This window comes from Acomys russatus, chromosome 29 (genome assembly GCF_903995435.1).
Source record: "Acomys russatus chromosome 29, mAcoRus1.1, whole genome shotgun sequence".
NCBI classification, from domain to species: Eukaryota; Metazoa; Chordata; class Mammalia; order Rodentia; family Muridae; genus Acomys; species Acomys russatus.
The window spans coordinates 35,178,732-35,199,969 of NC_067165.1; the positions used below are offsets into that span (position 1 = coordinate 35,178,732).

General features: G+C 51.4%; 1 protein-coding gene across 1 annotated transcript; it reads right to left on the reverse strand.

Annotated features, from left to right (window-relative positions):
* Window positions 1-2,722: 2,722 nt before the first annotated feature.
* Window positions 2,723-18,679, reverse strand: Padi6 (peptidyl arginine deiminase 6). Its single transcript, XM_051171644.1, has 16 exons — window positions 18,588-18,679; window positions 17,656-17,833; window positions 16,947-17,019; window positions 15,035-15,102; window positions 14,189-14,300; window positions 12,430-12,555; window positions 10,418-10,599; window positions 10,098-10,201; window positions 8,993-9,104; window positions 7,303-7,410; window positions 6,921-7,075; window positions 6,388-6,544; window positions 6,184-6,307; window positions 4,711-4,781; window positions 3,659-3,820; window positions 2,723-2,956 (listed from the first exon to the last, which is right to left on the reverse strand). Exons 1-16 carry the CDS (start codon window positions 18,677-18,679, stop codon window positions 2,723-2,725), a joined length of 2,058 nt encoding a protein of 685 aa, XP_051027601.1.
* Window positions 18,680-21,238: the final 2,559 nt, after the last annotated feature.

The following is a 21,238-nucleotide window of genomic DNA, read 5'->3' on the forward strand; positions in this document are numbered from 1 at the left end:
GCCCCTTAGGCTTCTCTAGGATAAGGGATATGGGCCCCACATGGCCTCCTCCACACACACTTGGCCCTTGTTGGGTTCAGTCACTGAACAGGGACAAAAGCTACAGAGTCCAGACATTGACCCAGAAGCCAAGGTGAGCAGGAGAGGGCAGAGCAAAGAGACAGTAACCTCCCACATTAAAAGCTTACTATATATATATATGTATGTATGTATGTATGTACGTACGTACGTACAGGTGCTGTACCTTCATACGTGTCTGAACCATGTGGCACGTAGTAACCAGAGGCCAGAAGATGGAGTCCTTGGAACTAGAATTAATGGTGGCCGTGAGCCGCTGTGTGGGTGCTGAGAGTTGAACCTGGGGCCTCTGGAAGAACATCCAGTGTTCTTAACCACCGAGCCATCTCTGCTGAGTGTTTTGAGGAAAGCAAGACTCTGGGAGCCTGGGCTTGGTGCTAAGAGGTACTGGGCCTGTTGTTCTGGTGGGCAGAGGGGCATTAACTGCAGAGTCATGCTTGCACAGCGTGTCAGAGGTTACATCCCCACTGTTGACAGTTATACATGTGCCAGCATTTTTCTTTTTTAAGATTTTACTTATTTTATGCATATGAGTACTCTATCTGCATGTACACCTGCACGCTGGAAGAGGGCTTTAGAGGGTTTAGTGGTTATGAGTATCATGTGGTTGCTGGGAACTGAACTCAGGACCTCTGGAAGAGCAGACAGTGCTCTTAACCGCTGAGCCATCTTTGTAGCCCCCTAGCATTTGCTTTTATGTTTGTGTGCACACCTACATAAATGTGGCAGAATAACCAGTGACAATGACATGGAAGTCCATCCTTCCACTGTATGGATCCCAGGGAGCAAATTTGGGTGGTCAAGCATAGCTACTGGCTTTATCTGCTGAGCCATCTCACCAGCCCTCAAGGGCATTTCTGACTACACAGGGTGTTCACAGCTGGCCTGGGCAACAAGAGACCCTGTCTCAACCAAGCAAAAAGCCTGGAGGTGGAGGCTACGTAAGTGGGTTTAGATTGTCAACTCTCAACTTGTCTTACCCACACCACCCTCAAGTTGGGCAGTGCAGCGTAAAGTTGTAAAGGGATGTTGGGGGCTGTAGGTTCAGTGCTCGGGGACATTTTTCCTGCCTAGAGGGATCTCCACATTAGCCTCATCCTAGGGATTTCTGTAATCAGGCCAAGTCCTCCCCAACCACCATCTGGTGAGGCCATGGAGCCTTTAGGGCAGGCACAGGCACACGTTTTCCCCACTAAGAACAATACGTAAGCCTAAGGTTCAGTGGCCACTGCTTTTGGCAGGACCGGCCACTCTATGTGAACGGCTTGTCCCCAGTTTTGAGAAGCTGCTTTCTGTGGGTGTCTGATAGGCAGGCTGCAGAAGATGGACACCTCCAGCAGGTGTCCCAGCGTCCATGTTGCTGGAGCCTGGGGACCTACAGCCAAGTTAAGCCAGCCAGGGTTCCTGTGAGGCCTGTAAAGGTTTGGTCAGGGGCCTCAGAGGTAGAGGAGTCCCACCCGGGAAAGAACCCTGCCAGGGTAGACAGGTGCTGTACCTCTTCCAGGCTCAGGCTCCCCCCAGGGACTCTAGGATGCATCTACAACTAACCATCCAGAAACCTCAAGTAGGACTGAGGAACCTTCACCCTTTCAAACCCTGCACTCCACTCTGGATGTTACTGGTGTGTATCAGGGTCCGGAAGAGTAGGGCCACAGCCGCAAAGCTCTCCGCCGCCTCAATTCACCAAGTACAAATAAGCAACACAAACTTCACATCTCCAAGGCCGGAGCAGCTGGCAAATTCAAGCCCATACCTGGCCCTGAGCACATCTCCCTGCTCCATAGCTTGAAATCACCAAAAGCCCCACCACCATCCCTCCATCCCGGGCCACAGCTGTTCAGTCACGTCTGTACTGTAGGGATACAGGGCAGGAAGCTGCTACAGGACGCCTTGGGGTAAGGCCCTGCACCCCTTGCTCCATCAGACTGTAAGGCCACCCCCGCCACGCAGCCCCACACCTGCGCTACCTACAATCCTTAAGGGTGGTGGGGTCATTGGTAGCTCCAGAACTTCCTCTGTCCCTGACCGTCCAGGATGATGACCACTCTGTTCAGGTTTGCCAAAGGTCGCTCAGAGGCCACAGAGGGTGCCCCCTGCTGTCTGGCACCTGCCCTTGACACAGGCAGGGAGACAGGACACTTGGAGTGGAGACTGCAGGCTTTGAGGGCCAGCACAGGCTTACCCGGTTATCTTTATCCCCCGTGTCACTCAATTGGCAGATCAAGGAGACCAGAAAGCCTCCATCTGCTGGGGCCAGCTGCCTGCCAGCAGGATGCCAACTCCCCTCAGGCCTGTTTCAACTGCAGACCAGGTGTTGGGTGCCCCCCTCCTTCCTCTAGCCCGGAGTTTAGATCAGTGTGGCTTGGCTGCTTCAGATGCAAAGCGCTTAAGTTCAGCTAAATTTCCCATTATAAACTCGGAAGGTACAGCGACTCCGCATCCATCCCAGATGGGACCAGCTCCCTGAGCACCCCAGCCCCTTCCTTCTCCAAAGTAAGGCAGCTTAGATGCAATCAGATCACCTGTGTTTTATTGCCTCTGTAGTTAAGTGTAAAGACAGTTTTCTCCCCCTTCCCCTCCAGGGCACCAACAATCACACACTGCTTCATGGTTAAGACCATTCACTCCGGGGGGGCCCCAGGGTTTAAGGGGCCATCTTCCACCACTTGAATGCAAATGGCACCCGGTTTACAATAGCACAGGCACAGGTGTCTCCCACGTTGGTCATGTAGCAGTCAAAGTCATCGATGAAGGTGCACTTGAGACCCAGGGGCTCCAATAATCCACAGACCTTTTCTTCCAGGCAGCAGGTGCCCTTGATTTGGGGCCCAAAGGGTTTGGGGATGCCAAGATTCTTGCCCAACACGATCATCTGCAGCTGAGAGAGACAGAGCTGGGGTCAAGCAGGATCAGAGCTCTGAAAGAGTTGTCCTGCCCTTTCTGGTGTGGGTAGTGGGGGTGGGGTGGGGTGGGGGTGGGGGTGGGGCAAGAATTAGATACAGGGAAAAAACTACATTTATCACTCCCTAGGGTTGGCCAGCCTGCTAAAAAGCCGTTGTCTATGTAGGCATCACTAGTCAATCTCAGTGAAATCAATCTATTTTTGCTTAGTTTTCCAGTGTCTGCCAGTGTTTCTCTGCAAATCTGACCAGCAGCTGACCTTAGTGATTTACCATGTCTTTGTCTCTGGATTTGTTGCTCTGGCCTTGTCTGCATACCCTATATCCCAGGCAGCTTTAAGAATGCCTTCCCTTATCCTCTGCTTCCTTCATTGATGCCTATCTTTTTTTTGTTTTGTTTTGTTTTTTCGAGACAGGGTCTCTCTCTGTGTAGCCTTGGCTGTGCTGTCCTGGACTCACTTTATAGACCAGGTTGGCCTTGAACTCACAGTGATCCACCAGCCTCTGCTGGAATTAAAGGCGTGCAGCCTACTTTTTTAACCCCTTCATAGCAGCACCTGAACCTGGGGCCTACGTATGGCTCCTGTTTCAGGCCACGCCCATCTGATACAATCTTAGCACTGTGGGCCAGCAAGGCACCAGCTGATGTGTTTGAACCAGGTGTGCCCAGGAGCCCTCACCATGTTGGGGAAGTACGGCCTTGCCAAGAGTTTTGTGTTCTGCTGGTTGGAGGGAACGTTGGTCAGCAGTTCCAGGCAGAAGAGCTGTGGGATGGCGATGATGTCTTTGTCCAGCAGACCCAGCTCCTTCTTGAGGAGGGTGCGGTTCAGGCTGATACACTTCTGCAAGACAGGGAAGAGAGAGGGACCACAGGACTGAACAGTGTCAGGAAGGAGCTGCTCGTTTTCACACAAATCCACAAAAGGCCCTGGAGAGGCTTCTATTTGGCTCAAAGCTGGTGAGCCTGGAGTGCCATGGCATTTCCTTAAAAAAACAAACAAAAAAAACAGCAACAACAACAAAAAAACTATACTGTGTTAATACTTCTGTATTTCTTTAATATAAAGTGCTTTGCCTGCATGTACACCCGCAGGCCAGAAGAGGGCATCAGATCATGTTATAAATGGTTGCTGGGAGTTGAACTCATGACCTCTGGAAGAGCTGTCACTGCTCTTAACCTCTGAACCATCTCTCCAGCTCCACTATAACAATTTTAAGGTGAATTCAGAGAAAAGGCCAAGGCCAAGGTGCAAGAGGCCAGCATATCCCTGACTAGTCTTCGCTGAGTGGCCACTAGTGTCACAATGCCCCTTTGACCCTCAGGTAAAGGGGTTTGGCGGGGGGGGGAGTCAAACAGCAATCTTCAGACCTTAGGTCTTAACTTCAGGTCTAAGCAGCCACTCCTGCTTACTCAACATACCCTCCTTGGGCACATTCCTGCTGATGCCAAACAGTTTGAAATAAGATCAAACCTCTGGGCCCAAGGCATACCTTGGCCATAGACCAGCTGGTACCCACCCTGCCAGGGTAGGTGGCCCTTACTGTTGTGCAGAGGCATCATGCACCATGGCATAGGATATTCTTGGTTTAAGAGTAGGAAGGACCCAGTGAACAGAGCACCCCACTGCACATCCCTGAAGTCCTTATCTGGGGCTAGTGGTCACTCAAAGACCCTACAAGACCTGAAGTGCCAGTGACTTCTTGGGCACAGCCCCACACTCCAGGCCCTTACCTCAACGTAGTCATTCTGCTTTCGCAAGTCCTTATCCTCCAGGATTTGGGAAATGGTTTTGACCTCCCTCCCTGTGGAAAGGGAGAGGCCAGGCAAGGGGCAGATCAGTACCCAGCCACGGGTGCATCCTTGGACCACTGACTGTATCATCAGTCTCAGGGACCACAATCTGGGTCTAGTATCTTACCATCTGGTGCTGACCATGGTACCCAACACCAGAAAACCCAGGCAGGGTTTACTGCCCTGCTGACTCAAGGGAAGCAAGCTCAGGGTATGTTAGGGTGGCAAAATTGGCCCCCCCAACTCAACTCAGCTGGACCCTTCAACCCTCAGCACAGCTGTATGGCACTATCCACCTAAGTGGGACTCAGCATCCTCTCTGTGGTCAACAACTCAAACTTTGTTCCTCAGGTGCCAGCTCGGAGGTGACACAGCCTTGACCTTCTGGTATGTTTCCCCATGACCTCTTCTCACTCCTGGGTGTTGCTGGGCCCTACCACAGACCGTCGCTCAGGAGTTGAGAGGGGTAGGTATCCAAAGTCTCTAACTCAGGCCTGGAGAACCTCCTGGTGCTCCCCCTACCCCCAACCCCACCTTTCTGGAGCAAGCCAGTCCCCTTTGAGTTCTACCATGTTTCTGTCTGAAGATGGCCCAGGGCACACCTTCTCTGTTGGTCCCCTCATTGTTTTCCTTAAGGGAGACCTGGAAGTGTTAGTGCCAGGCACTAAGCCCAGAGACCCCTCATTGGAAGTCAGAAAGCATCAATTGGGGCTAATGGAGCCATCTTACTGTGGCTCAGCACTTCAGGTCTGCCTGGACAATAGTGTGCCCTGTTCTGGTATGAGGTGCCCCAACAATGGCTATCCCACCACTTCTTAGGGTTCCTTGGGCCCCCTCTAAGGATGACAAAATGAAGACTCTAGAACAGTGGTTCAACCTGTGGGTTGCAGTCCCCAAAGAATGCAGGAAAACATTTGCATTACAATTCGTAACAGCAAAATTACAGTTATGAGGTAGCAGCGTAGGGAAGTTTGAGAACCAGCTCTCTAGAAGGTACTAGGTGGCCAGGCCATGGTGATACACGCCTTTAAATCCCAGCCCTCGGGAGACAGAGACAGGCAGATCTCTTCAGTTCAAGGCCAGCCTGGTCTACGGAGTGAGTTCCAGGACCGCCAGGGCTACAGACTCTGCCCTTTAAAATTTTTTATAATATAGTCTTCCGCCTGTATGTATGCCTACATACCAGAAGAGGGCACCAGATCTCAACTTATATGGCTATGAGCCACCATGTGCTTGCTGGGAATTGAACTCAGGACCTTTGGAAGAACAGCCAGTGCTCTTAACCTCTGAGCCATCTCTTCAGCCCTGAGACCCTGTATCAAAAACGACGACAACAACAACAACAACAAAACCCCAAACAAACAAACAAACAAAAAACTAAGGAAGGTGCAAGGTGAGAAAGAGTCCACTTACCATTAGAAAGGAGTTGCTCTGCTCTGACGTCTTCGAACAGGGTCATGTCCCCATATTTCTCCTTCTGTTTCTCTTCAAACAGGTCATAGCAGGCATTGGGGCTGGCCAGCAGCAGCCGGAAGCCCTGGGAACGAGGCCAGGGTCACCTGCTGCGAACAGCCCTAGGGTCCTCCAGCAGATCCACCCTCTCCAGCCAACACAAACCTTCCCATCATCATTTTTGTCATTTACAGGAACAAAGCACATGAACTCATCCAAGTGGCCGGTCATCAGCCAGTCTGAGAAGAGTTCCACGGGGGCCTGCACCTGCTGGGCACACACGAAGTCGCGCAGGGTCTTGCTCATGTCCCGGCCCTCGGAGCTGGGAGGAAGACAGAAAGAGCAACTTTGAGATGCTGTGGTGCAGGGCCACTGAGAATCGGGCTACCTCCAGGCCACAGACTGCCCTTGCCAATGAGTAGCGTGGCTTTAAAAAAAATCCTTACTCTGGGCCAACAAACTGGCTAAGATAAAAGCGCTTGTTGCCATGCCTGGGGCCTGGATCCAATCCCTGAGACCCACAGCCCTAGCCCAGCCCTCAAAGCTTGCTTTTTCTAACTTAAGTCCTACATAAGTACCCTTCACTTTTGAGAAGAACATAAAACAAGGATCTGAGAATTATGAGAACCAGGGTTGATGGCCTTTTCCTTTCTCTTTTAAGACGCCTGGGTCCCCTGCCATCAGGTCTCCCTGCTCACCTTGGATAATAGCTGCCACCAATGAGGACCCTGCCTAGTGGGTAGTCTTTGCCTTGAGCCTTGACGGGTGGGGATACTAACAAGTTCCCAATGGAGTCCAGGCTAGTCACTTGGTGGTCCTCAGTTTGTTGGGTCAGATAGCCAACATCAGGGCTCTAGGAGGAGATCCAGTGGGGAAAGTGTTAGCAGGAGGGGCAGAAGGGACAGGCTGTAGGATCCATCTCATTACAGCCCGACTGGTACATGAACATCTCTTCCCCCCTCCCCCGCAGAGGCCACCAGGTACCCCCCAACTCCACCCCACCCCACCCCCAGCATCCCCAGCTCAACAGCAGGCCTGAGAAGTTGACTATATTGAGACAGTAGTAACCCAGTTCCATACCAGTGAGTATTTCATGGGGTATTCTTCCAGCTTGGAAACGCGAGGGGTGTCAAGAATCAGGGACACAGTCTTGTGTGGAGCCTGAGTATAGCAGAAGGCAAGCTCATCCTGGGGGCAAACAGGAAGATGGTATCCATATGGTGCATGGCTCGCTGGAAGCAGCCAGGAGACGGTAGAGGGGAACCTTCTGGCTGGCTGCCGCTCAGCACTCAAAACTTTCCCCAGAGGCTTTGCCCAACAAATTCCGCCCTCCCAGTTTAAGGCTGAGAATCTCTTCTCTCACCACACCACACCCCCCCCCAACCCATTGACAGACCTCTCAGGTGTACTTACAAAGCAAGTGAATCGGTTTCTGGTCCCCCCTGAGGACAGTCAATACTATGACCTCTGACCTGCCCTAGGATGCCTTCTAGCCAGATCTCCCACCACCAGAGTTCCCTGTACCTCAGCCAAGGGACTGTTTTTTTTTTGGGTGGGGGGGTGGGGTGTGGACAGGGAAGCTCCTTTGAGACAGCTAAGGTTGGCTTTGAGTTCTTGATCTCCCCACCCCCTTTCCCTTGTCTTCAAGTGCTAGGAGTACAAGTATACACCCCGACACACACACACACACACACACACACACCCCAGTTTACACAGAGCTGAGAACTGAACTTGGCACTCTGTATACTAGGCAAGGACTTAGAGCGACATCCCTAGCCCTTGACCTTTCAACTCTGGCTTGTATACCTTTTTTGTTTTGTTTTGTTTTTCGAGACAGGGTTTCTCTGTGTAGCCTTGGCCATCCTGGACTCACTTTGTAGACCAGGCTGGCCTCGAACTCACAGCGATCCGCCTGCCTCTGCCTCCCGAGTGCTGGGATTAAAGGCGTGCGCCACCACGCCCGGCTTGTGTACCTTTTTTAAGATGTCACTCCATCTTGCTTTGAGATGGCTTCTGTACCTTGCTGGAAGGGTCTCTTAAACCACAGTGCAATTTCCCCTCCCTGAATCAGGGTCTCTCTGTGTAGCCTTGGCTGTCCTGGACTCACTTTGTAGACCATGCTGGCCTCGAACTCACAGAGACTTGCCTGCCTCTGCTGGGATTAAAGGCGTGCGCCACCACACCCAGATCATGGTGCAAAATTCTTACCTGCCTCCTAGTAACTCCTCTTTCCTCCAAGCACACGCCACAGCGCAACCTCCTCATCAATGGCAGTGGCCCAGCCCCAGCAGAGCCTAGCCCATGAGCCATCTGGAGGTTTCCTCAGCTACCTAAATTCCTACTAAAGGCTGTCATGTCTGTCCCCTTTTCTCTTTCTCAGCACTGAGGAGTCAGGGCCTGGCTGGACTGAGGACATTTGTCCTTATTTATCGCCAGCCTCTGCTAAGTGCTCAGATGTGCTTGAAGCAGAAGGACGCTCCGGAACTAAAGCTGAGACAGCTGTGGTCCTGATGTTGGGCCAGGCACAAGCCCAGACTTGTAGCCCAGCTCCCAACACCTGCCCCTGAGGTCTCGGCTGTGACCTTGAAATACTTGGAAGAACAGGGTGGGGCGTGGGGCGGGCTGGACTCTAGAATTATCTTCAACAAGCAAGCATGCTTTGGTGGTATGCCGGCTCATTGTTAAGGGTCATCTTGTGACATGGGCCAAGCCTTCCTGCTTCCCCCCCCCCCCCCCCATCCAGGGCTAGCGCACCCCAGGTGTCAGTTACCTGGAGCCACTTGCCCTGGCGGTTGGGGTCCTCGTAGACAGATGCCACCTGCACGTTGCTCTTCTCGCTCAGTCTTGTCACTGTGTCCACAAAACCCTGTAGCTGCATCTCCCTGCCACAGGGGAGAAGCCCATTGTGATTTCAAGGTCTTCAGAACAGTCAACACTCCCTGTCTTGGGGGGGGCGGGGGAGAAGGTGAGGGAGAAGGCCACTTTCTGCCTGCAAGGTGACAGAACTGCCTCCTTTCAGCATAGGTCACTCACTACCTTGGAATTTTTCTGCCTAGATCATGCTGGTGCCTGGTCACACCTTTTGATCAAGCCATTTATTATACCCCAGTATGGGCTCCTCTGCTCAAACAATTGGATAACTGTTCTAAAAGGGACTAACCGGAAGCTAGGCAGCTCAAGATGGCCAGTGAGGTCATCATATCTGTGAGGGCGTGGACACATTTGGAAATCTGAGGGTTTTTTTTTTCTTTTTTCTTTTTTCTTTTTTTTTTTGAGAGAGGGTCTTTATCATTGCTACATAGTGTCCTGGAACTATGTAGACCAGGCTAGCCTCAAACTCAGCCTGACCTGTCCCTGTCTGCTGAGTGCTGGGATTGCCACACCTGGAAAAAACTTGGGATTTTAGTTTTTGTTTGTTTTTGGTTTGAGACAGGGTTTCTCTGTGTAACAGAGCCTTGGCTGTTCTGGACTCATTGAGTAGACCAGGCTGGACTTGAACCTAGAAATCCACCTGCCTTTGCCTCCCAAGTGCTGGCATTAAAGGCGTGTGCCACCACCACCTGGCCTAGTATTTTCATACAGAGTACCAACACTCATAGATCCACAGTGGATGTCCTTTCCTTGGGCAGCATTTGAGGTTGATGTCAAGACATCCAACTTAACAAGTAGACCCTCAAAGCATTGACTGTACTGGTGAATCACAATTGGGAAGTGTCCTAGCCGGGATTCTAGCCTAGTCCCAGGCCCAACATTTATGCGGCCACTACGAAATTCTCCAAAGACCTTTTCTCAAGTCTCCCATCCAGTCTGGGGAACTATGGGGGTGGGGGTGGGGAAGTGACCCATACTGCCCAGGTGGCTTCGGGCCCTCTTACCTGCACATGTAAACCTCAAGAGGCATCTGGGTGCTAGGCATGAAGATGAAAGGTGCCACCCGGAACATCACTGTATCTTTGTATAGTGGCATCTCTGGGATTAACTGCAGCGGATGACAGGGTCTCCATCATGACCTGCCTCCATCTGCCATCTTCCCCCCTGGACCTCCCCCTGTGGTCTACAGCTGTTCATCTCAGCCTACCACTGGAGCCCGCTGCCTTCCACAGCTTTCCGTAACACCCCTAAGCTGTGCCGAGAGCCCTACTCCTTCCTCGGTGCCTTGCCTCCCCTCCACTTAAACCCGGGGATCCTCGTTGACCTGCTGGGGCTGGGCCTTTTCCACTAGGGAGACCGAGAAGGAGATCAGGCCTGAGAAGCTGGCAGACGGGAACTCCGTGGCTTCTATGTAGAAAACCTCTTTCCCTCGGTTCTCAAAGGGAGCCAGGGCATGAACTGGCTTGCCAGGTCCCACTACCAGGTCATATACCGAAGTGGTGCCCTCTAGGAGAGAGAAAAAAAAGGGGTGACCAGCTGTTAAAGCGGCACAGCTGGGCAAAGATATAAGGCTTGCCAGCCATCTTGACATCAGGCCTCAGGGCTTGTGGAGCACTGTTTTGTTTTTTGTTTTGGTTTTGGTTTTTTGAGACAGGGTTTCTCTGTGAAATCTTGGCTATCCTGGACTTGCTTTGTAGACCAGGCTGGCCTCGAACTCACAGCGATCCGCCTGCCTCTGCCTCCCGAGTGCTGGGATTAAAGGCGTGCGCCACCACAACCCGGCCGTCAAGCACTGTTAAGAGCCACTCAATGCACCATCATACTGCATGTGTTTGCACGCATGTGCACACGCATGTGGAGGCCAGAGGTTGGCATAGGTGGTGTCTTTAATCACCACCCTATTTGAAATAAGGTCTCTCTCAGTGGACCAGGGACTTACAGGTCAGCAAGATCCAAGGATCCCATGGTCGCTCTACCTCCTGCAGCTCTGGGGTTCCAGATGCATGGCCACCCCACCCGTAGGCTTAAATGTGCGCTGGGATCCGAACTCAGGTAATCCACGATTACATGTCAAGTGCTTTCCTGACTGAGTTACCTCCCTCCCCACCCCCCGGCCTCAGCCCTGGCATACTTTTGGAGACCTAGGACGGACACATTAGGAGTCTGGACTCAGCTGGAGAACCCACACTCGGGGGTTTGATTTAAATGATGTAGGTAGTTCCACACTTGAGTTGTGGAGAATCATAACAGAGCCCCCTAAGAGGTGAGACACTCAGCATGCCAAGGTAGGCTTGGCAGCCTTGCCGGGATTGTCAGCCACAAACACGAGGATGCATGGATGACCCCCTCTGAAGACATTTCTGGAGGGACCTAGACTTTTGGTGCCCCCTCCAACACACACTGCCATCATGAAGCCCATTTCAGTTTCTTAAGTGGAAAAGCACAGTAGAGACCTAAAGGCTGGTGGCCATCCCTCCAGATTGATCATTCTCATTAGAAAAAGTTAAGCTACCAAAACGTCTCCCTGGCATCGCAGGGACCACCTGGGCCCTTCTCACCCACTCCCAAAGATGTTAAACCAGGCCAGGTATGGAAGTCAAAACCAGCAACCAACAGTCCACTCCACCCACCATTTCCCCCCAGGCCCTTCGATCAGCCTGGACAGCAAACAGCACATGCTACTTACCTCCTAGGGAGTCAGCAGGGGATGGTGGTGCCACCTGGGATGTGCCATGACAAAGGTCACTCTGGCTTCAGAGTCACTAGAATCTGAAGGCTTACTATAGCAAGGTCTTGACTAAGAAGGTGGTTCCAGGCTAGACAGACAGCTCAGTGGTTAAGAGCACCGGCTACTCTTCCTTCTAGAGGACCCAGGTTAGAGTCCCAGTACCCACATAGATTGCAGGCTCACAACCATCTAACTCCAGTTCCAGGGAATCCCGCATGCTCCTTCTGGGCCTCCGTAGGCATCAGGTACACACAAACATGGAGGCAAAACACCCACATGCAATTTTAAGGGTTTTCCTTTGTTTGAATGGATCCTCCTAGCAGAAGTTATTTTGGGATAGTGTCTATAAGAGGTCCCTGTCAGCCCAAATGCACTTCTCCTTTCCCAGCTAAGAGAAACCCGAGGTGAGGCAATCATCCAGAGGAGCTCGCTAACTCATGATGTGTGTAAACTTAACTCTCTGGAAAAAGTGGCAGCCAGACAGCCCCTGCATCACAGATCTGGCCACACAGCCTGTGACCTACAATGCTAGCTGGGTACCCTGTTAAGAGGTGGAGTCGAGCCACCGTGTGACCAGTATGCTGAGGTGGAGTAGGGGTGAGACTTACTCTGGAGCCAGTAGACTCTTGCCTTCATCGCCTCTTCCTTGGAGGTATGGAGGACCAGGCGGTATTCCTTTAGGACTTTGGCGGGGCCCTCCACAATCAGAGTCATCTGAGACATACTTTGTATTTCTGGGCAAAAAAAAAAAAAAAAAAAAAAAAAAAAGATGGACAGAGGCTCAGGTCAGGCCCCAGGATGGGCAAGAGCAACTTGGATTGAGTCTTTCTTGGTCTTCCAGGTTGGCCTTGAACTCTTAGTGATCCCCCTGCCTCAGCCTTCCAGGTGCTGAGATGACAGGTACAAGCTATCTTCTGTCTTAAGTCTTCTTAGAGATCCTCTGCTCCTGAAATGCCCCAGGTCCCCCCCCCCCCCCACTGCAGCCTGCTCACTGGAGGAGGGGGGGGGCGTAACCCCTACCTCCCCTCTATGGAACCAGGAGTTCTCAACCACCTTGTGAATTCAGCTTCTCATCTCTGTCTCCCAGGTGGCTCACAGCCAGATATGAAGACTTTCTGTGGGGGCTCAGGATGTAGCTCAGCTGTTAGAGTGCTTGCCTAGGACCCACAAAGTCTTGGGGGGGTCTAATCCCTAGTGCTATATAAGCCAGGTGTGGTAAAGCACATTTGTAATTCTCTCAGGAGGCAGACACATAATCAGACATTTGAGGCCACCCTGGACTACATGAGACCTTTGTCTCAAAAACACATGCATAAGAGCTGAGAGATGGCTCAGTGGTTAAGGGTACTTGCTGCAGCCCCCCGCGGTGGCGCACACCTTTAATCCCAGCACTCGGGAGGCAGAGGCAGACGGATCTCTGAGAGTTCGAGGCCAGCCTGGTCTACAAAGGGTCCAGGACAGCCAAGGCTACACAGAGAAACCCTGTCTTGAAAACAAAAACAAACACAAAAAACAAAAAAGCACTTGCTGCTCTTCTAAAGGACTTGGGTTTGACTCCCAGTATCCACACTTCAGGTAGCTTACAACCAACCGAATTCCAGTTCCAGGAGATCTGCTACCCTCCTCTGCCCTCAGGGCTTCAGCACACACATGGTACATATAAAGCTCATGTAGCTATACACATGCAGTGAATAATTTGTGTTTTGGTTTGAGACAGGGTTCTCTAGCCCTGACTGTCCTGGAACTTGATTTGCAGACTAGGCTGGCCTTGAACTCAGAAATCCACCTGCCTCTGCCTCCTGAGTGCTGGAATTAAAGGCATACACCACGAACTACCTGGCTATGAATGGTGCACTCTCGTGCTCCTCTCTCCCTCTCCCTCTACACACACACACACACACACACACACACACACACACACACACACACACACACACACACACTATTTTTAAAGAAAGGTTTTCTCTGTGTAACCTTGGCTGTCCTGGACTCACTTTGTAGACCAGGCTAGCCTGGAACGCAGAGATCTGCCTGGCTCTGCCTCCTGAGTGCTAGGATTAAAGGTATGCGCCACCACCACCCAGTTCCTTTTTCCCTCCTTTTAATAGAGGTCTTAAAAAGCTATATCTGTTTGTATGAAGCCATTTTGCCTTTTGTTACACAGCTTCAAGGCATAAATCCCTTGGGTACGTCAGTAACGTCACCCAGAGTCTTCATACGTGTTAAGCAAATGCTCTTCTAGGGATCGACACGTCTTTGACCTATGAAAAAGATTTTTGTCATCCTCGAGATCAGCTGTGACCTGTGTGTGCACTAAGGGGGTGGCCAGAGCTTGAAGAGGAGGGATGGGGACATCAAGGACAATACCGTTGAAGACCGCCTGCTCACTGGACTGATCATCCACCTGGTCCCTGTTGCTATGGTTGCAGTTCACCAACAGGATGGCTCCCCAGCCATTCGGGCCCCACACCCATCTTTTCTGCAAACGACAAGGGATAGTGGGGCAGGAAAGAGTCAAGCAAACCCCTCTGATGCTCATATGCAGATCTTTGCCATCACAGTCCCCGGGGACCCAGGTGACAGAGGACCTCTGGGAACAGAAAGCTACTGGACAAATAAAAGCAAAATAGAGCTGCTGCCTGGTTTTATAGACATGCAAGGACAGAGACATGCTGCAGGAGCCGAGTCCCACGAGAGGTCCAGGGGTGGTAGCTAACTGTCATAGCCGACTATACAACCAGGCCAGTGCTTCTGGAAATCTCGGCTATTTTGGTTTTGTTTTGAGACAAGGTCTCACTATGTAAAAGCCTGAGATGGCATTAAACTCACCATCCGGCATTAGTCACCCCAGTATTGTGGTGACAGGGAGGTGCTACCACATATGCCTCTATTTGGTTTTGAGGCAGGACCGACTGTAGCCCAAACTGGCGTGGAATTCCCTAACTGAGAGTGGTCTTCAAAACCTGATATTCCTACTTCTATTTCTGGTGTGCTGGAGTTAAAAGGCATGTGCGTACACGTGTGCATGAGCACATGCACACACCACACAGCTGGCTACGTTTTCAGTAAATTACAAGTTTATTCATTAACCTTGACTTGGGGTATAGCACTGAAACTTAAAGATACATCCGAGGTCAGACAAACAAGGGCCTGGGGCTCAGGGATGGCTCTCTTGGGTTCCTACCCCACCCCCTTGACCAGTCACAGTCTCACTTTAGCCTGTTTGTCACTTGGCATGTCCAGCTGTCCATCTCGATAGATGTCTGCCTCCAGGGAGATCTCTGAAAGGGAAGAGGAGGAGTTCAGACACCCAGACTGCTAATGGGGCCCAGAAGCTCTGGTGGCTCTCACAGAGCGAGCCCAGCTTCTGACACTGTTGATAAAAATCCTAATGTGATATCTCAGTGTCCAGAAGTTCCGCATCTGCACCTGTAGAATCTGTGCCAGAGAGCCATGCAGTCATGTCACAGAGTAAATCACACATTAAAAAAAAAAAAAAATAGTCTCAGGCTGGAGAGATGGCTCAGAGGTTAGGAGCACCACCTGTTCTTCCAAAGGTCCTGAGTTCAATTCCCAGCAACCACATGGTTGCTGATGCCTTCTTCTGGCCTGCAGGTGTACATGGAGGCAGAGCACTGTATAATAAATAAATCTTTGGAAAAAAAAAATAGTCTCATCTCTGGGCGAGATGGTGCACCCCTTTAAGCCCAGCACTCGGCAGGCGGATCTCTGAGTTTGAAGGCCAGCCTGTTCTACAAAGCAAGACTGGGACAGCCAAGGCTGCACAGAGAAACCCGGTCTTAAAAAAACAAACAAGTCTCAGCTGTGTGCTGTGGTACACGCCTGTTCTCCCTAGTAGTTGGGGAGGCAGAGGTAAGGAGGAGCTCTGAGTTTGAGGTTAGCCTGGTCTACAAAGCTCCAGGACAGCCAAGGCTACACAGAAAAACCTTGTCTTGAAAAACAAAAAACAAACAACAAAAGTCTCAAATTCATTGGTTTTTTGAGACAAGGTTTCTCTTGTGTAGCCCTAGTAGTCCTGGAGCTCCCTATGTAGACCAGGTGGATAGCAAACTTAAATGATCAGCCTGCTTCTGCCTCCCAAGTGCTGTGATTAAAGGCACGTTACGGCCCAGCAAAAAACTATCAAAAAATTTAAGTGTATGATTTTATATTGGGATATAGCTATAGCTAAACTGGGCCACAGGTTGGACAGTCCTGGTCAGAGGCAGGGTCTTCAGAGGCAGGCCAATTCCCCCAAATAAGTCAGGGAAGGAGCGGTCCATAGTGGCCACCTGATTTTGTTTGTTTTTGTTTTTGAGACAGTTTCTCTGTGTAGCCTTGGCTGCCCTGGACTCACTTTGTAGACCAAGCTAGCCTCAAACTCACAGCAATCCTCTGCCTCCCAAGTGCTGGGATTAAAGGCGTGCACCACCATGCCCGGCTCAGCCACCTGATTCTTACAAAGCAGCTTCGAGATAGGGCGGGCAAGATGGCTCAGCTGATAGCTCTTACTGCTCTCTCCCAGAGGATCTCAGTTCAGTTCTCAGCATGCATCAGAAGGTATCTCATAACCACCTGTAACTCCAACTCCAGTCCCGAGGTACCTGATGCCCTCCTGCTGGCCTCATGTGCAAGCACTCACACATGGAGAGCACAGCTTTCTTAGATCAGGAAAGCTGCTAAGGATAGAGCTAGCTCTATGGTGAGATAACCTAATGACTTTGGACCAGACCTGTCAGTGATGACAACGGGGAAGTGGTTTTACCAGTAAAACCAACCAGAACCAAGCCGGGTGGTGGTGATGTACATCTTTAATCCTAGCACTTGGGAGGCAGGGGCAGGTGGATCTGAGTTCAAGGCCAGCCTATCTATAAAGCGCATCCAGGATGGTCAAGGCTACACAGAGAAACCCTTTCTGGAAAAACCAAACAAACCAACAACCAGAATCAGAGTTAAGACAAAAGGGAGGAGCAACTGAACTTCAAGGGAACAGGTGTGTGGATACCTCAGGACCAATAAGGAGGCGTTTTATACATAGGGAGCCTCTCCCTTGCTTGGCAACACCTGCCCTGCTCTCCATAGGAAGGCTGGGTGGGCCTCAGCTCCCAGAGGCAGCAAGACTCACCGATGCCAGTGAGGTATAGGACAGCTGTGGCCGTGGCGACATCTTTGTCAGGACAGTAGTAAGAGACCAGCACCTGTGGAGACCACAGAAGACCTTTAAGGGCTGAGAGAAGACGCTCCAGCGCCATAGACTGGGTCTAAGCATTTGATCTTGGCTAGCTGTGTTCAAGCAGAACCCTGGCGCCTGGGCCACTTAAGTCTTCAAAGTGTGAGCCAGGCGGTGATGGCGCTCGCCTTTAATCCCAGCACTCAGGAGGCAGAGACAAGTGGATCTCTTGTGCTCGAGGCCAGTCTGGTCGACAAAGCAAGTTCCAGGATGGCCAAGGCTACACTGAGAAACACTGTCTTGAACAAACCACCAAAACAAGACAGACAAAACTGGAGTGTGTCTCACTAAAGTTGCTCGTTGCTGGCCTTGAGCTTCTTCTGTAGCTCAGGCAAGATCTTGTTCTTTTCTTCTCTTCCCAGCTCAGTTTACAATGTTGGTTCTAGCCTTTGCAAAACAGTGCTTACCCAGGTGAGCCACTCGCCCCAGGAAACTGCCAGCCATAGACACACAGATGGACGGATTCTACCCACTCACCCATCCCTCACTGCCTTGCTCCCTGCCCAGAGATAGGTGCCAATGGGCTTCAGCTAGTCTTGCTGGCTTCCATATTGGGATCACCTGGGTAGGTAAGGGTTACCCTTGCCTCCCCACCCTGGCTCACCTTGTCCTCATCCATAGTGGGGCTGGGTGACACCATCCTCACTAGCGCCTCTAAGGGCTGGCTCATTGGCCGCCAGACCACGGCACCCTCCTTCCCAGTAATGACGGTGCTGAAGAGGTGGATCAAGATCCTGGGAGAGCCTCGGATGCTGAAGGACTCGCACTTCTTGGGTGCACACCTGGTTTGCCAGAAACGATGCACATTTAGGGCTCACCAGCCTAGGCGGTAGCAGCAGCGTTGGAGGGATAGCTTTCTAATCTTCATCCATCTTGTGGGGTTGAGGAATGTGGTCAATGAAGTTTGGCCAGGGCGTGTCCTAGTGTCTTCAGGCCCCTCTTACTAATCCTACCCCCTGGAATCTCCATTCTTCCTGAGGATTTCCAGCCCCAACCTGCCCCCCCACCCCCCGCCTCCCAATGGCTCATGAGTGATCCAACAACAAGCCTCAGCTTCTACACACAGAGTGAGCAAATGCCCGAACCACAAGTAAGACCTGCCGTCCCCTCACGTTCAAAGCTAAGGGGGATTTTACAAGTAAGAGGCAGAAGAAAGGGGCAGGCGGTGGTGGCGCATGCCTTTAATCCTAGCACTCCCGAGGCAGAGGCAGGCGGATCTCTGTGAGTCAGAGGCCAGTCTGGTCGACAAAGCAAGTCCAAGACAGCCAAGGTTACACAGAGAGACCCTGTCTCAAAAAAACCAGAAAAAACAAACGAACAACCCCCCCCCCCCAAAAAAAACCCAAACAGACAAAAGGCAGAAGAAAGCTATAAGTCCGCATCCTGCCCTGCGACAGGAGGGCCCCTGGAGACCAAACCCAACTCCTTGGGACCAGACAGTGGAACAAAGAGAACCTCAGACTCCCAGACACAGGGACTCTCACCAGACCATCCTTATAGTTACCCCCTAAAGATACCCCCCCTCCCCATCCTCACCCACTGATGTCCAAGGTGATTTCCATGCCCACCATGCAAACGGCATGAGTGGGTTTGTCCAAGGACAGGCTGAGGGTACTCTGAAAAGACATGGCTGGGCTTCCGGGCAAGCCACTCTTGTGTGCAGCCCTTACCCACCAGAGTGGCTGCCTAGGCCACTTTGCCTCCCTCTTTAGTAGGGCAGGGAACTCCCCAGTCCTCCCCCTTGTTAAGGGGTCACAGGTGAGTCTGCTTGTCTCCCTGGTTGCTGTGGGAGATGGTGGAGGGGAGGGTGGGGGAGGGGAGACCCTTTCAGTCAGGATTAACGTCTTAGCAGCTGCCACTGCCCTGTGGTACCCTGCAGCCCCGGGAATTGGAGGCTAAGGGCTCGGAGCTCTGGCCTTCCAGTGGGAGCAAGGTGGGAGGTTCTGGGAAGTGGGGCTCTGCATGGAGCAAGGCCCTAGCAGACTCAACTGGAGCTGCTGGGGAGGGTGAAGGTCCCCAGAGGACATACAAGGCTATGGTCAGCGTGCTACACTTCAAAGTTTGGTGGGGGGGGCGGATCTTGGTTCTAGGACAGTAGTTTTTAACCTGTCGATCTTGACCCCTTTGACAGTGGCATATCAGATATTTCCTTATGATTCATAACAGTAGCAAAATTAGGTATGAAGTAGCAACAGAATAATTTTATGGTTGGGGGTCACCACAACCCGAGGAACTAAAAAGGGTTGCAGCACTACCAAGGTTGAGAACCGCTGCTCCAGGACATGCGCTGCTTGGCAACTAATGAGGGATGCTTGGCACAGTGTTATGGTCACAGAAGTGTTGGGGAGCTAGTCAGCTCTGCAAATCTCTAGTCCTGACAGCCTGCATGCTCTTCCTGGTGATAAAGATGAGCCAGGCACTCCCAGCTGTGCCTCTTGTTAGCACAGGGGCGAGTAGGTGGAGGTTGGGGTGGGGGCGGGCAGCACAAGCTGGTACATGGACTAAACCTGCAGAGCCTGGCTCACAGATGTTGCTCATCTAGGCTGAGCCTGCAAAGCAGAAAGGAATTTTGTGTTTCCCAGGTACATCAGTGTACCTCTTGGTCTCTTTTCATAATGCATACTTAGGGCAAACTACTAAACCACGTGTGGTGATTCCTGCCTGTCATCCGTTCAGCACCCAGATCGAGGCAGGAGGATTTCTGTGAGTTTGCGACCAACGTGGGTTACAGACTGAGATCCTATTTCAAAACCTACAAGAGGGCACGCCTTTAATCCCAGCACTTGGGAGGCAGAGGCAGGTGGATCGCTGTGAGTTCGAGGACAGCATGGTCCACAAAGCGAGTCCAAGACAGCCAAGGCTAACACAGAGAGACCCTGTCTCAAAACAACAACAAAAAACAAAAACCTACAAGATATCATATTGTATTCCATAGCATATGTATTTGTTAGGGAAAAAAAAAAAAAAAAAGATCTAGCTGAAATAGCTAGCCTATGCTTACAGAGAGGTCAAGCCTAGATTGGGCAATTCAACGAGACTGTGTTGAAGTTTTTAAAATGGGGGGTGGGTGGGTGGGAGTGTAGCTTCTTGGTAAAGAATTTATCTACCTCCAGGTCCGAGGCTTAATTCCCATTCTCCTCTCACTAATATTGGACCTGGTGGCTTATGTTTGCGATCCGAGAACTTGATGGACTAAGGCAGGAAGATCAAGAGTGGCAAGCCAAGCCAGGCGTGGTGGCATTCACCTTTAATCCTAGCATTTGGGAGGCAGAGGCAGGCAGATCTCTGTGAGTTCGAGGACAGCCTGATCTACAAAGCGAGTCCAGGACAGTCAAGGCTACAAAGAGAAACTCTGTCTCGGGGGTGGGGGGAACCAAAAAACACAAACAAAAAGAGTGGGAAGCTAGCCTGGACTAACTAAGGAGACTCTATGTAGGAACTTCTCCCACTTAGTTCCCAGAAGGCCTTATCGCAGGACAGAGCTCAGAGAGAGTTACCCCATCCCTCTCTTTCTCTGTCCTACCCACTGATCTATCTGAGAAGGGATGATGGTACCAGCTCCCAGCCAGCTTTGGTGGTGCACATCTGGAATCTGTACATTGGAGAGGCAGAGGCTGAAAGATGGCTGCAAGTCTGAGGGCAGCCTTGGCTACAAAGAGAGTGTCAGGTAGGCTAGGGGTACTAGTAAGACCCTGTTTCAGGAAGGAAGGAAGGAAGGAAGGAAGGAAGGAAGGAAGGAAGAAAGGACATGGTGGCCACACCTTTAATCCCAGCACTTGGCATGGAGAGGCAGGTAGACCTCAGTGAGTTTGAGACTAGTCAGGTCTAGAGAGACTCTCTGTCAAAGAAAAGGGAAGAAGAAGAAGAAGAAGAGAGAGAGAGAGAGAGAGAGAGAGAGAGAGAGAGAGAGAGAGAGAGAATATCAGTGACATACAGGAATGTGTTTCTTTTCTTCTGAGACAGGGTTTCTCTGTGTAACCTTGGCTGTCCTAGACTCATTTTATAGACCAGGCTGGCCTCAACTCACAGTGATCTGCCTGCTTCTGCCTCCCCAGTGCTCGGATGAAAAGCGTGTGCCACCATGCCTTAGGAGTGTTTTGCTTGTTTGGTTTTGGTTTTTGTTTTTTGTCTTTCGAGACAGGGTTTCTCTGTGTAGCCTTGGCTGTCCTGGACTCGCTTTGTAGACC